This window comes from Rhododendron vialii, chromosome 8a (assembly GCF_030253575.1).
Source record: "Rhododendron vialii isolate Sample 1 chromosome 8a, ASM3025357v1".
NCBI lineage: Eukaryota > Viridiplantae > Streptophyta > Magnoliopsida > Ericales > Ericaceae > Rhododendron > Rhododendron vialii.
Window position 1 is genome coordinate 3,303,078 of NC_080564.1, and position 13,252 is coordinate 3,316,329.

Below are 13,252 nucleotides of genomic sequence, written 5' to 3' on the forward strand. Positions count from 1 at the left end.
CACTGATACATGGGATGAACATGGGCCCACAGTCTATTGTGCTATTCAGGTAGTATTAATTATTAAATATGGGTAGTGATTTCACACGTACTCTTTTTTTTTAATTTTTAGTGTTGAAAAAAAGAAGTGTAGATATAAAAAAGAGGTGTGTGAAAATCATTTCTCTTAATCTTTGTAGACATTGATTCAGGAAAAGAAAATACAAGAAGCATATTATTTGGCTACGGCAGCTTATTCAAATAATTTTGGGAATTATGTGATTTGTTGATAATATATTTTTTGAATGCACCCTATTTATTTTTCAGTGGAACACAATCGACCTATGCATTAATGACACATTAGATAAAATTCAAAAGAAAATTAATTTTTACACTTTTCTTCTTATATTTTCACATTCCCTTGTCATTCTATAGTGATGCAAATTTACAAGATTAACTTTTTATTTGTGAATTGCACTATTTGGAAGAACAACGTTGTAAAGTTACATCTTAAGAGAACACCAAATTAAGCGAAGAAGAGAGTGCGAAAATCTCAAAATGTGATCATATAGCATTACTCTTTGCTTGTTGCTTGTTGCTCCTTTATTTTTCTTTAACAAAATGCAAGCCAAGTGGGTCGTTATTCCATGTGAAGTAGTAGTGGGCCAAAATATAGTTGGTCTTGAGCCATGAGAGGCTTGAAATATGTCTATAGCGATATGCGGAAGCATAAATAATTCCATACGTTTCAATTATGTTTGTTGTTTTGAGTCTTTTAACTAACATTCTTTCATACGCAGGCATGTCTAGAGGGGGAGATCAATGACATGCCTGACTTGGATGAAAATGACCCCTTTAAAAGGGAGATAAGGAAGTCCTTCCAGATGTTCCCTCAACTACCTAACAATTTGCTCGTTGGTGTCAGAGTTGTAGAAGTTTTTTTGCTTCCAAATTTGCTGGAGGTAATATACAAACCCCAAAAGTTTGATTGATCACCCACTTTTTTCCCCCCAAGCTCTGCTCAAGTACATCAATTTGGTTTTTTTTGCAGGAAGCATATGAGTCAACTGCACTAATTCTTTTGAGAAGGTAAATTTCCTGTGGGTTTGGAATTTTAGTTCTTATTACGGTATAAAATCATGATGGGATATATATTGTTCGCTGGTTTGTAAAGAAAATTCGGAAGGAACCTTGTGTTACTCATCTTCTTCATATGCTCTTTAGTACTGGTACTTTTTAGATAGAGACTTTGGGCATCACTTTTTGGGCATGAATTAGGACAGCAAGGACGCTTGACAAAATCATTATTGATGTTGGACAGTTAATCGTGGAAAATCTCATTTAAACTCTCTACCTAGTTCATATGTTGTTTGTAGATGGCAGGTCTTTTGTAATTGGAAGGTTTACTTTCTTTGTGCTCCATTTTGTTTTCCCTCCTCAGGTATTTCAACGGGGAGGCGGCCCAACATGTGATACAAGAGGTTTGAAGTTTGAACTAAGTTTTATATTTAAAAAATTCCTACTGTCACTGTTGTTTATTCTTTAAATATTTATTCAGTTTAAGACATTCTTTTATTTGAATAAGGCAGGAAGACCTGTAATATCTAAATAATAAGTTCTATCCATAGTCCTCCTTAGGAAGTTCATCTCCTCTTGAAAAACTTCATTCCGGATTCCTAAAGTAAGTAAGTAAGAAAAACCCTCTTCACTCCTCCGTGAATGAGGTTAATTTCTATTGTTCAACAAACAGATTCTCCTATGCTTATCTCCTTTCCTCTGTTAGTTCTTTTCATTTCCGGATTTGCATCCTTACTGGATGAGGGTTAGCTCCTTTTTTTAGAAGTCCTTGAGTCCAATGAGGCTAAAGATTTCGGATTCTTAGCCTCTTATCTCCAACCTATCAATCTATGCAACACTGCTATTTGGTTGCTGTTGTTCTTTGAAGGTAGGAATAGATTGGGACAGGTACAATGGATTCCAGCAGTAGGATGTTAGGCATTAATTTGGGTGTGCTTCTTAGAGAGGGAAGGTAATTGATCCATTACTTCAATACGACCTCCGATCCGGAGATTGGGTGATAAGACATATAGGCCCCGTTTGATAGGAAAAATTGAATTAGATAGGATTGTGGTCAAATGATTATTAGTGAGGAGACTATTTGAGAGTATAATCTATCATATCTCATGTTTGTTTGTGCATGAGATTCAACAACGGATAAGCTCAATCTTGTGTACCCTATGTTTGTTTTGAATACCGCTTGACAAAAATTAATGGCTCATTTCTCCATATTACCCCTAGTGCATTTTATAGTTGAGTGATGCTATTTGAACCCAAATTTTTTTCTCTAACCTAAATTTCTCTTTACAACCACTTTAGTTAATTTGATTCCAAAATATTCTCTTCTTTACTAAATTTTAGGGTCCGTTTGAAACTTATAAATTTTAGGGTCCGTTTGAAACTTATGAAAAGGAAGGAAAAAAAAATTATCCTCCTTCATGTAGCACAATAGGAACTTTGAAGTTTATGACCAACCTCCATACTGCATCACCAACTTTGAAGTTTTTAATCATTTCTCTTTTCTTATTTCTTAGAAAACAGAAAGTGGTAAGAACCCAAATAAACTTGATTTGCAATTGACTACATTAAACACTCCACGAAATAGACTGCATTCAATTAATCATTTACCAAACAAAAGAATAGCCCTAATGTGTTATTCCTAAGCCTTGATTTTTTCCTGCAAATGACAATCAAGACTTGATTTTTTTTCTTTTCTGCAAATGAAAGTCAAGACTTGATTTTTTTTTTTGTCAAGTTCGATAGAAAATTTATTTTTTTAACTAGAAGTATAAATAAAATTATTTTTAAATTACATAGAATAGCCCTAATGTGATATTCCTAAGCCATATATGGGCATTTTGGTAATCTAAGCTCTAATTTGGAGCTCCCCTTTTAATCCCAAGACTAATAGTCCCACCCTCCCCCCTAGGATTATTTTGTCCCAAGCAAAAATGATAACTAGTCCGGTCGGAACTAATAGACCCGTTACTAAAAATATTACAAACATGGAATTAGGAGAGGGAAGGGGATTAATAGTCCAATCACACCCCAATCCCTCCAATCAAACAGGGCTATACTATTTTTTAAATAAGACTATCTGATTGTATTTATTACTCCTATTAGTAACCTTGTTGAGTATCTAATTGAGTCTAACATTAATATGTGAAGGTTCCTCAAAGAGAGCAAAATATACTTACTCCGCTTCATACGAAGCAAGGTCAGATTCATTACATTGGTACTTTCACAAATCCTTTGGTGGATGACGTTCGACAATGGGAGAGGAATGGTTTGGAATTATTTTTTGTTGGGCAAATTCAGGTAGTAAACATTGTTTTTTTTTTTTTTTAAATTCTTTTATTGCCCCTAACAACTTTTTCCACTTTTTAAAAGTTGTCCTTATTAGAATTTTTTTCTTGTTTGTCAGTTTTGTGCTTAATTTTTGTAACTTGTTGATTTGTCTCGACGAGACGAATCGGAAAAGTAAATTTTTTTACTTTTACCCAAATATTTTAGGAAATAACCACTAAAAATTGACCTTTTCGACTTTTTTTTTATTTAAAAGTTAAAAAGTGCTTATTTATTTCCCAAAATAGTCTGGTAAAAGTTTTAAAAAAATAATTTTTCGGTTCGTCTCGTCAAAACAAATCAATATGTCATAAAAAGTTTGGCGCAATACTAATTACAAACGCGAAAAAATTCAAATAATGGCAAAACTATAACTTTTAAAAAAAGTTTAGTGAAGCTGTTGTGATTCTTGTTCTTAGCTCCCTATTTTTTACAGGATGACGAGGTCACGTGTGTCATGCTTTTGACATTGAATGACTACGAGACATTCATTAACAGGGTGTACAATCACTGCTCTCTTGATGACCTCTTTAAAGGTACAAAAACCTTGTAATTTTTTTTTTTTTCAAAATCGTGTAGCCTTCCGTCAGATTAATATCTTTAACCTTGTTCACTATTTGACAGGATTCGGTCAAATGTTCATCAGTTTATTAAGTTTTTGGCGCGACTTCGATCGTGTTTTAGCACTGAGGTAAGAATTGGTTTCTAATGCCGTTTTACAACAAAATCCTTTTTTAAATTTTTGCCAAATTAAATGAATTTAATTGATTTAGGATTTTGAGGCACAATATGGCGTTGGTCCGAGAAGGTGATCAAGGAGTAGTTGAAAAACCGTGGGCCAATAACATAGTGAAAATTGCTGAACAGAGAATAGAAGCTTTCATTGGGAATCATCGCAATACCGAGGTGATATACTGAATGAAAACCTATCTTTATTTCTTCATTTATTAGTTTTTTTGTTATTGTAAAATTTACTTAATTATCTAGCCAAAAAAGGGAATAAATTCCAAGAGTTATACGCGCCGAACCATCGATGTACATGACCAAAAAAAAAGTTCTCACTTATCCTTTTTCGTCCCCTTGTATCGAACGGATTAGACGTTAGTATTATATGCTAATGAATTATTGACTCTAAAGTTTTTTCCGAATGATATGTTAAACTAATTAACTAGGGGTATTGATATGCATGGATTTATCTTGTTAAAATGATTCATTATGTGTTCTGCCTACGTCTCTCTCCATGCTCTAACAAACAGACATTAAATTCTTTTAGCCAATAATGGTCACAATCCATGCCTATATATTGTTGGTGCAAACGCTATATTAATGATTAAAATGGAATGGAATTTGTGAAAATGTTGTATCTAGCTTAAAACCAATTAGTAATGAGTGAAGAGGTCCTAAAATAATGTTAAGTGACCACGGACTCAATTTTTAAGAGATGCTTCAAGGCGCATTACATAGTCGTTGTACGTAAGACGATAATAGCACCTAGTAATTCATGAGAATTTGGTGTGCACTAGGCTAACATAGCCTTAGGATTGGTGTCTAATTGTGTTATGCACAAGAGATACTAGAATAGCTTTGAATTTTCTGAGCCCACCAAGAATAAATTAAGGAGATTATTCTAGAGAAAAATATCAATCAAAATTGTTCTGATTCTCTATCGAAGTCTATCTCTAGATTACTGAAATCCCCAGCCTTTATATTGGGCATGGGCTTGTGACCATCCACCAATATTTTAATGGTCACACCTTTACATTGAAACCAGTGTGATTGTCTACGAATAGTCATATATGCCTATTCATTTAAATCCAATGATCAAGTCTATTTTTTGTTTGAATGAAGGACATAAGGGTAATTTCACTCACCCTAGCACCTAGGCAATTGCTGACGAGGTGAAGTGTGAGTGGATTTTATAAACACACACACAACCCAAACTTCCGATGTGGAATTTCCACACCCTATTCATTCAAATAGACACTCCTTTTGGTTTAACCCGGTTGAATCCAATAGTAGTGTCTATTTATAGATACACCATTTTGCTTAAACCTGTTCACCAATAATTACATTAAATATCCACCAAATATTTTTTTTAAATGTTTCAAGAATACCTAGCTGATCTTGTAAGACTAATATGCCTTGGCCATTGCAATTATAATATCCTTTTCCCGTAGTTGGTTGCTGATTTAGTACCGGGAATTGCTCAATCGTACTTCGGTGGAAAACTTCGCATCGACTTGGCCGAAAATGAAGAGTACGTTCTGCTCCTCATGGGGTTGAACGGTTATGTGTTCGGCCGAGTGCAGGTTAGAGAATAAAATTTATTTTTGTTTCTGAAATTTTACCAAATACGTATATTTCTTAATTTTAATAATTGTTGCTTCTGATATATACAGGAAGCGATGAACTACTTGGAGGAAGCTGAACTTCTTTCATGTCTTAGTCGGATCTTCATTGCTGCAGTCGACTATTTCAACGCACCAGAGGTAATATGCAATGGAATCCCCAATCCTTTCTAGTAAAACGAAGTGGTTTATGGTTTCATGGTAGAAAACATGGCTAGAATTGAGTTGCATATCTTACAAGTAGTTAGTGGTATGTTTTGGGGAGCTGGATTAGAATTAGAGGTGGCAAATGGGCGGATTTGGATGGATTAAAACGGGTTATGTGTTGAATATGGGCGAGGGAAAAAAAATGCGGATTAATAGTAGATGAGTTAAAACAGGTCGGGTCGAATATAGGTCTAGCTATACCCAAACCCGACCCGACCTATTTTCTTTCCCTCCTGTTTATTTTTTTGACATGCTTCCTTAGTGTATCAACCCCATACACTAAAGATCGAATTGGGAGAATTCAACCATTTATATTCAGAAAGAAAAGATAATGCTCTTTTTTTTCCCCTGATCAAAACAAGATAAGTAATGCTTTCAAATTCTAATTTTCATGTACATCTGCCCCCTTTCCCTGCAGCCTAACCAGTCGTTGGTCTTTTTTTCATTTTCTTTTCTCCTAATTTTTTCTATAGTCCCACCGTCCAAACACGTTCACAAAGGGACAAAACCCCGTTAAGGCCTATTTTTGCTAAATAAGAAAAGTGGCATAATTTTTTTGTCAATTTTTTGTGGATTATCGTATTGTCATGACGACAGAAATTTTAAAAGTAAAAATTTACATCGAAATCCCAATTTTTTTAAATAATGACAAAAAAATCGGCTTATTGGCTTTTAAAAAAAAATAGATTTTGATCGTAATTTTTTATTTTTTAAGATTCTTTTTATCATGACGAAGCAATAATCCCAAAAAATTATAAAATAGCCTACGGGGTTCTTTGGATAAATAATTCATTTGAAATTTTTTTTTGTCCCTATTCAAAATTTTTTGTAGATTATTGTCTCTTCGTAACGAGAAAAATCTTAAAAGTAAAAAAAATTACGATCAAAACTCAATTATTTTAAATAAAAACAAAAAAAATACTTATTTAGAAAAACTCCCTAATTAATAAATTTCATGGGGCACAATACAAGACTATTACCAGCTCCATCTTTAATTCGGACCGCACGTGGCCCTCAAATCGTCATCTGACCACGTGTCAGCTGGATCGCACAAAACATGGCACTTGATGTTGCCATGCAGCGACGTCCTTACCACCAATTACGCGTTTGGTGTGCTTCTGGTTTTGTGTTTTGTAAAGTTTTTTGGACCCATTCCCAACCCGTTACCAATCCGCGCACCCATAAAATCAATAGGTTTATTGAGTTGACTCAATTTAAAATCATGTTTTAAAATCAATAGGTTTATTAAGTTTATCAATAGGTTTACTACGTAGATGGGCTTGAAAAAAAAAAAGAAAAACAGAAACACCCCACTTTACAAAGATGTGTTGATTTTGCAAAGGATTGGGAAGGTTCCTCCATGCGACTCAATTTTTTTTTTCTTGCATTAAACTTTTGTAATTTGATCTTCTAACTATGACTTTTCTTTTAGGTTGTTGATGATGATAACTAGGGGGAGGCAACCAAAAAGTATTCAAGTCACAGATCGAAGATCAAAAGGTCTCCGAGCAAAGCAATTAATGAATCAATTGCATGCATGTTTTCTTTTTTACCATGCATGTTTTCTTTTTTACCATGCATGATGAAAAAGTTGAATAGTTACTGCAACTATGCTGAATGGTCAAGGCCTGCGGGACAATTGTTATCCTTTCATAAATATATATGTTTTTTTTCCCTGGAAAAAGCCAAACAACACATTGGCCTTGTAATTGAGAAAATGCGCAGATGTGTCAAAAGCACGATTGGTCTATTGTGAAATTTGAGGCGAGTGCCCAAAAAATCGAATTCAAACAAGAGATTACGGATCTCTTTGCATGCCACAATAAAGTGGACTTCCAATTTTCTCAAGCAATGCGGAAAAGGAAATAATACTAGACTACGAAAACTGAAATTGAAAAATAAACTAATGATTGAGTTGTGTGGTCGGGACCCCTTCTCAGTCTTCTTCGTTGCATATTTATACGGCCGCTATAGGGAGCAATAGGCCTAACCCACGTTTTTTTACTTTGCTTCCATTTCCTCCATGAACAGGCCATTACTCAACCAACTAAAGAGCAAAATTGGCATCTAGTTGCCATGTGTCCCACCATGTGGTGTAATACTAGTTTCCACTACCCATTATTTCACCAAAACAACTGCCATGATCATCAATAGTATTATCCCACGGATTAATGAACCCGTATTTCACGTTTTGCTCTCTTTTTTTTGTTACAAAATATCCGCAATGTGGCACGTTTTTATCAGAGGGTCATTTTTGGGTACAAACATTGCCCCCCTCGGCTCTTTAAAAATGAGAAGTCTTGAAATTTTTGAAGAGCTGAATTGAAGTCGAATTTGACCGTACTTTTACAAAATTTTCCAATTTTGGAGATGGCAAGATGCCATTGTTTGGCCATGAAAAATTCACAGTACATGAGAATCTTGAAGTCGCTTTGTTGCTTTTGTGTAAGCCACATGAATAAAAATAGGCTTTGATGTGCCCCACCAATCCAATATGGGTGTGAACTTGAGATGCTAGGTCTAAAATTGGCCTACACGTGTAATGTTTTTTCTCACGCAATGTGGAAAAGAAAATCGAGCGCAGAGCTCAAGCATAAAGATCATCCTAGAAATGGAAGATGCTTAGGATTTATATTAACGAAATAAAGGTTACAACTTTGTAGTTGTAGAAAAGGAAATAATACTAGACTACGAAAACTGAAATATTCAACCTATCTATCTTCTATCTTTATACTAAGCAAATCTGTTTTTCCTTTAAAAGCTTCAAAAGCTTCAATCTTAATATTCGACATTTTTGGTTCTTACTTTTTTTTTTGTTTATAAAGATAAAGAGGGAGAGGGTATCTTCTATCTTTATACTAAGCAAATTTATTTTTCCTTCAAAAGCTTCCAAACCTTCGATCTTAATGTTCTACATTTTTGGTTTTTACTTTTTTTTGTTTATAAAGATATATATATATATATATATATATATAGAGAGAGAGAGAGAGAGAGAGAGAGAGAGAGAGAGAGAGGGGTGGGTTGAATACGGAGGAAAAATTATTCTATGCCCTTGCAAGGGTACCATCACGTGGTACTCCAAATTTATTTTCCACCACACATGTCTTCCAGTACATAGAATGAGATCAATGCAAGCGTAAATCGAACGCCGAACCGAAAAAATATTAAATTATATATTTTTTATCACTAGCGTTGTGTCCGTTCGATATACGGAGCCAAAAAAAATTAGTATGATTTTTTAATCCCGTGCATTGAACGGGCACAAACACTAGTTGAAAAATGAACTAATGATTGAGTACTCGTGTGGTCGGGGACCCCTTCTCAGTCTTCTTCGTTGCACATTTATACTGCCATAGGGAGCAATAGGCCTAACCCTCGTTTTTTTACTTTGCTTCCATAGCCTCCATGAACAGGCCATTACTCAACCAAATAAAGAGCAAAATTGGCATCAAGTTGCCGTGTAATACTACTACTAGTTTCCACTACCCATGATCTCACCAGAACAACTGCCATGATCACCAATATTATCGCACGGATCAATGAGAACGTATTTCATGCTTTGCTGTCGTTTTGTTACCCATTATCCTCAACGTGGCATGCTTTTATTAGGGTCATTTTTTGGGTACAAACAGTTCCGTACTTTAAAGCAGTGCGAGACTGGTTTCACTCTTATTTGTTTCTCTCTTGCGGTTCATCCAACATGATTTGGACATTTTGTTGAAGTTTAATTGGTTTGTCTGATCATGACAGGGAGGGATAAAGATAGAAAAGCAGCAAATATTGTCCTTGTTCAGGGAAGTTGTGACGAAAATCTACAGATAATTTGTATGATGTTCTAACGGAAGATTTTGAGCAAAGTTTGCCTCGAGGAAGGATGGTAAGCTGGATTTATTTAAGATATATATGTCATGGAATCCCCAATCATTTCTAGTACAACCAAGTGGTTTCTGGTTTCATGTCATGGTAGAAAACATGACTAGAATTGAGTTGCATATCTTACAAGTAGTATTGTGGAAAGCTGGATTAGGATACAGTGATATACAGAATTTGTTATGCTAAATTCCATTTAGAACGTTTGCAGCGGCAATTCCCTTAAAAGGGAGTGATTTTGCCACTCCCCAAATTGTAAACGGATCAACTCATATTGAATTTGATTTTGCCACTCCCCAAAAGTTAACAATTTGGAGAGTGGCAAAATCAATCCATATTGATTTACTATTTTGCCCACTATCAATGCATTTTTCACACATCCAAAGATAATATTGTAAATTCACATAGATAAAGACAAAAAAAGAAAAGAAAATGAGTGTGTATTGTAAAAAGGGTGATGTGAATGATTTTCCTTTATAAATCAAGAACTCATGATGAAAAGAGTCGATCAACTTACCGATGTAGAATTCAGCTCAAGAAACAACTTTTGTTTGGAGGAGGCAATCCGATGTTTACTGGTGGTGCTGTCTGAATCAGGGGGCGGTGGTGGAAGGCGGCGGTTTGATGTTGCACAGGAAGACTTGGTTTAGGGCTTTATCTGGCTGGGTTTCTTTTTGGGCATTTTGGCCCAGGGATGTTTAGAGCTTTTATCGTTGTATTTGGGCATTTTAAGTCCACGGGTATATAGGGTTTTGTCCCTTTAGATGTGTTTGGGCTTGTCCCAACGGCTGTATTGTCCAATGTTTTGTTGGATTCCCCTCCCCTTGCCTATCAAAAAGAAAAAAGAAACAACTTTTGTTTAAAAAAATTTGGGGTTTCGAATTTCCAACTGTGGTTTTAGAGGCTCTTTCGAGTGGGATTACTTTGGGATGCTATTTGGATTTCGATTTTGTGAAGGTATAATACCAATGCAATTTTGTTTGCCCGCTCAAAAAAAATGGATTAACTATATTGATTTTGCAGGGACTACACATCAATTATCACGAATAAAAATGAACAATCTTCATTAGTTCATTTTGCATTTTTTTTGGCTCGTAGCGCCCATCACATGCATGTTCTATTTTGATAAAAGACAGTTTTGAATATCAGTATTTTGATATTTCAAATGGCCTTTTTGTAGCAAGTAGAATGGAGTGTAATTGGTATCTCTTTTATACTCTCATACATATGGGCAAGATTGATTCCCATAAGCATTCATCTCCTCCCCCGAGTCCCCTAAGATAGAATAGTATATGTTTAACGAATGGAAAAAAAAGGGAGGGGCTTTTTGTGGACTTTTATTTGCATATTAATTATCACCAATGGAAAAAAAACAACTTAATTAATCCGTTAATTGGAGTTTCGCCACATTTCCACTTTTTTGGGTTTCACGGTCAGGTTATGAGGGTCGTCTTTACGCACAATTTTCTATTCTCTCGGGCTCGGTCAAAGATAAGTCATTAACAAGAAATCAAACACTTGTGAACTCTATAAGAAGTAAACCCACCAATCAACCGACCTAGCCTTTGGCCAAACATTATTTTTCTAAAGAAGTGTAGTCAAAAGATTGGATAAAAATTAGTATGATTTTTACACAAGCATTTGTGAAATATCTGATGGGATTCCACCCAAGTGGGGTGGTGTGCGCAAAGCACAAGATTACTTCCCACCTTTTTTCCTTACGCGTATTAGGATTTTTTTTTTTTTTTGCCTATATATTGATGTATATGAGAGTAGAGAAGGGTGTGACAAAAACCATGTGAGGGAGAGGGAGGTCAAGTGGGTGAGCGGCATGGCTCACCGGAGCGGTGGGGAGCCGGTTGTGGCTCTGCCAAAGAGATTTTTTTTTATTTTGTATTATTGTGTAAATCATACTAAAGGAGTTTTTTCTCATATCATTGTGTTGTTGCGTGACCCTGGATCCTAACAATATCTAAGAAAAAAACCCGAAAAACCGATGAGCCCAAAAAATTGTGGTCCACAACTTAAGTATCAAAATGGACCCTTTAAGGTCAAAAACTATACGCGTTGTACAATTTTCAAAATAAATATGATACCCGTTCATGTGCTAGCATGTCGATGCCCGATTAAATTTTTTTTTTAATTTAATGTTCTACTCAACAAGATCTAGAACCTAATTAACAATAATCGTTATGGATTGAAATAAGACCGAAAATAGTATTAAGAAAAAGTTGACGATGTGGGGCATGAAGTGGAGGTGGTTCCTAATTCTTGGATCCAGCTACGTATGTTTCTCTTTTTTCCAACAATGTAAAGAAGAGGTCTTGATTTATTTATTTTTTTAATTTGATGATAAGAAGAGTCCGGATAAGTTTACGCACACCTTTAACTAATTTTTTCACTGATCCGATCAAAAACAGCCACACCAAAACAAATGTATTCGTAAGAAATTACTTACTTTCTTGTGACCTGAACCAAAAAATTAATCTCTAGAGGAAAGTAAACCCACAACCTGACCAGACTCAAATTAGAGACATTATACAGCAGGGAAACAGAAGCAACAAAAAGGACCCACACACACACACCAACGAGAATATCCCTTCGTCTTTTTTGGAATGCAAAAAACTCCCCAACCTTTTAGCATTCTCTTCTAGTGTTTTTTTTCCTTAAAACAAACCACCTATTAATTTACAATGCATGACAGTGATTCATATCATTGAACCACCCAACGCCCATCAAAAGTTTACTCCCCGGCGGTTCCTCCGGCTAACCTTCAGGCAGCGTTTCCCCTCTCCCCTCCTCTCCTTCTCTTCTTCTTCCTCTTCTCGGCACAGAACCACCCCAAACCCGCCGCCGACGCAGCATAATGCTGCCGTGCGCAGCAACTTGCTGCAGCTTGGCTTGCTAGTGCTACTACGCCTCCTTTCTCTCTCCACGTAATTCTCTCTCTCTCGCCCATTCCCCTCTTTTCTACCTAGCCTCACCAAGCAACCTTTTCCTTACCCACCACCACCACCACCTCTCGGTACCACCACCGGACCACCCTCTGCCACTTCGTACAACATAAAAACAAAACAAAAATGTTAGGATCCATGAAAAATGAATGAATGGTCTATGAATCTGGACCATTTATTTCATTCTTTTTTCATGGAACCCTTTGATATGAATTTCGAAAATTCATTGCGAAAATCACTCCTCTATAAAAATTTATAAATAATACTAAATAATTATGAACTTTTCCTAATAGGCTGGCCTGCACCCGTAAGCCAATCTTTAGATCCGTCTTTGAATTCTTGAGGAAGGCTCTTAAACAAGTTGGCAGTAAGTTGGTCAAATTTAATTTGAAACTTTAATGAACTTTAAGAATTAGTTTAATTTTTTGGAGGCAAGTCGATTTCAAACGTGTTTCAATCGAGCAGTCAAGACTGGAGATCAAGAAACTTGAAT

At 35.6% G+C, this 13,252-nt stretch overlaps 1 protein-coding gene across 1 annotated transcript; it reads left to right on the plus strand.

Moving 5' to 3' along the window:
* Positions 1–752: 752 nt before the first annotated feature.
* Positions 753–6,052, plus strand: LOC131298349 (uncharacterized). Its single transcript, XM_058323755.1, has 5 exons — positions 753–940; positions 1,030–1,067; positions 1,420–1,459; positions 5,558–5,689; positions 5,780–6,052. Exons 1-5 carry the CDS (start codon positions 806–808, stop codon positions 5,900–5,902), a joined length of 468 nt encoding a protein of 155 aa, XP_058179738.1. The 5' UTR covers positions 753–805; the 3' UTR covers positions 5,903–6,052.
* The last annotated feature ends 7,200 nt before the right edge of the window (positions 6,053–13,252 follow it).

Coding starts and splice junctions, on each gene's coding strand:
- LOC131298349 (XM_058323755.1), top strand. CDS start 806: ATGCCTGACTTGGATGAAAATGACCCCTTTAAAAGGGAGATAAGGAAG. Junction 941..1,029: donor TGCTTCCAAATTTGCTGGAG/GTAATATACAAA, acceptor TTTTTTTTGCAG/GAAGCATATGAGTCAACTGC. Junction 1,460..5,557: donor CCCAACATGTGATACAAGAG/GTTTGAAGTTTG, acceptor CTTTTCCCGTAG/TTGGTTGCTGATTTAGTACC.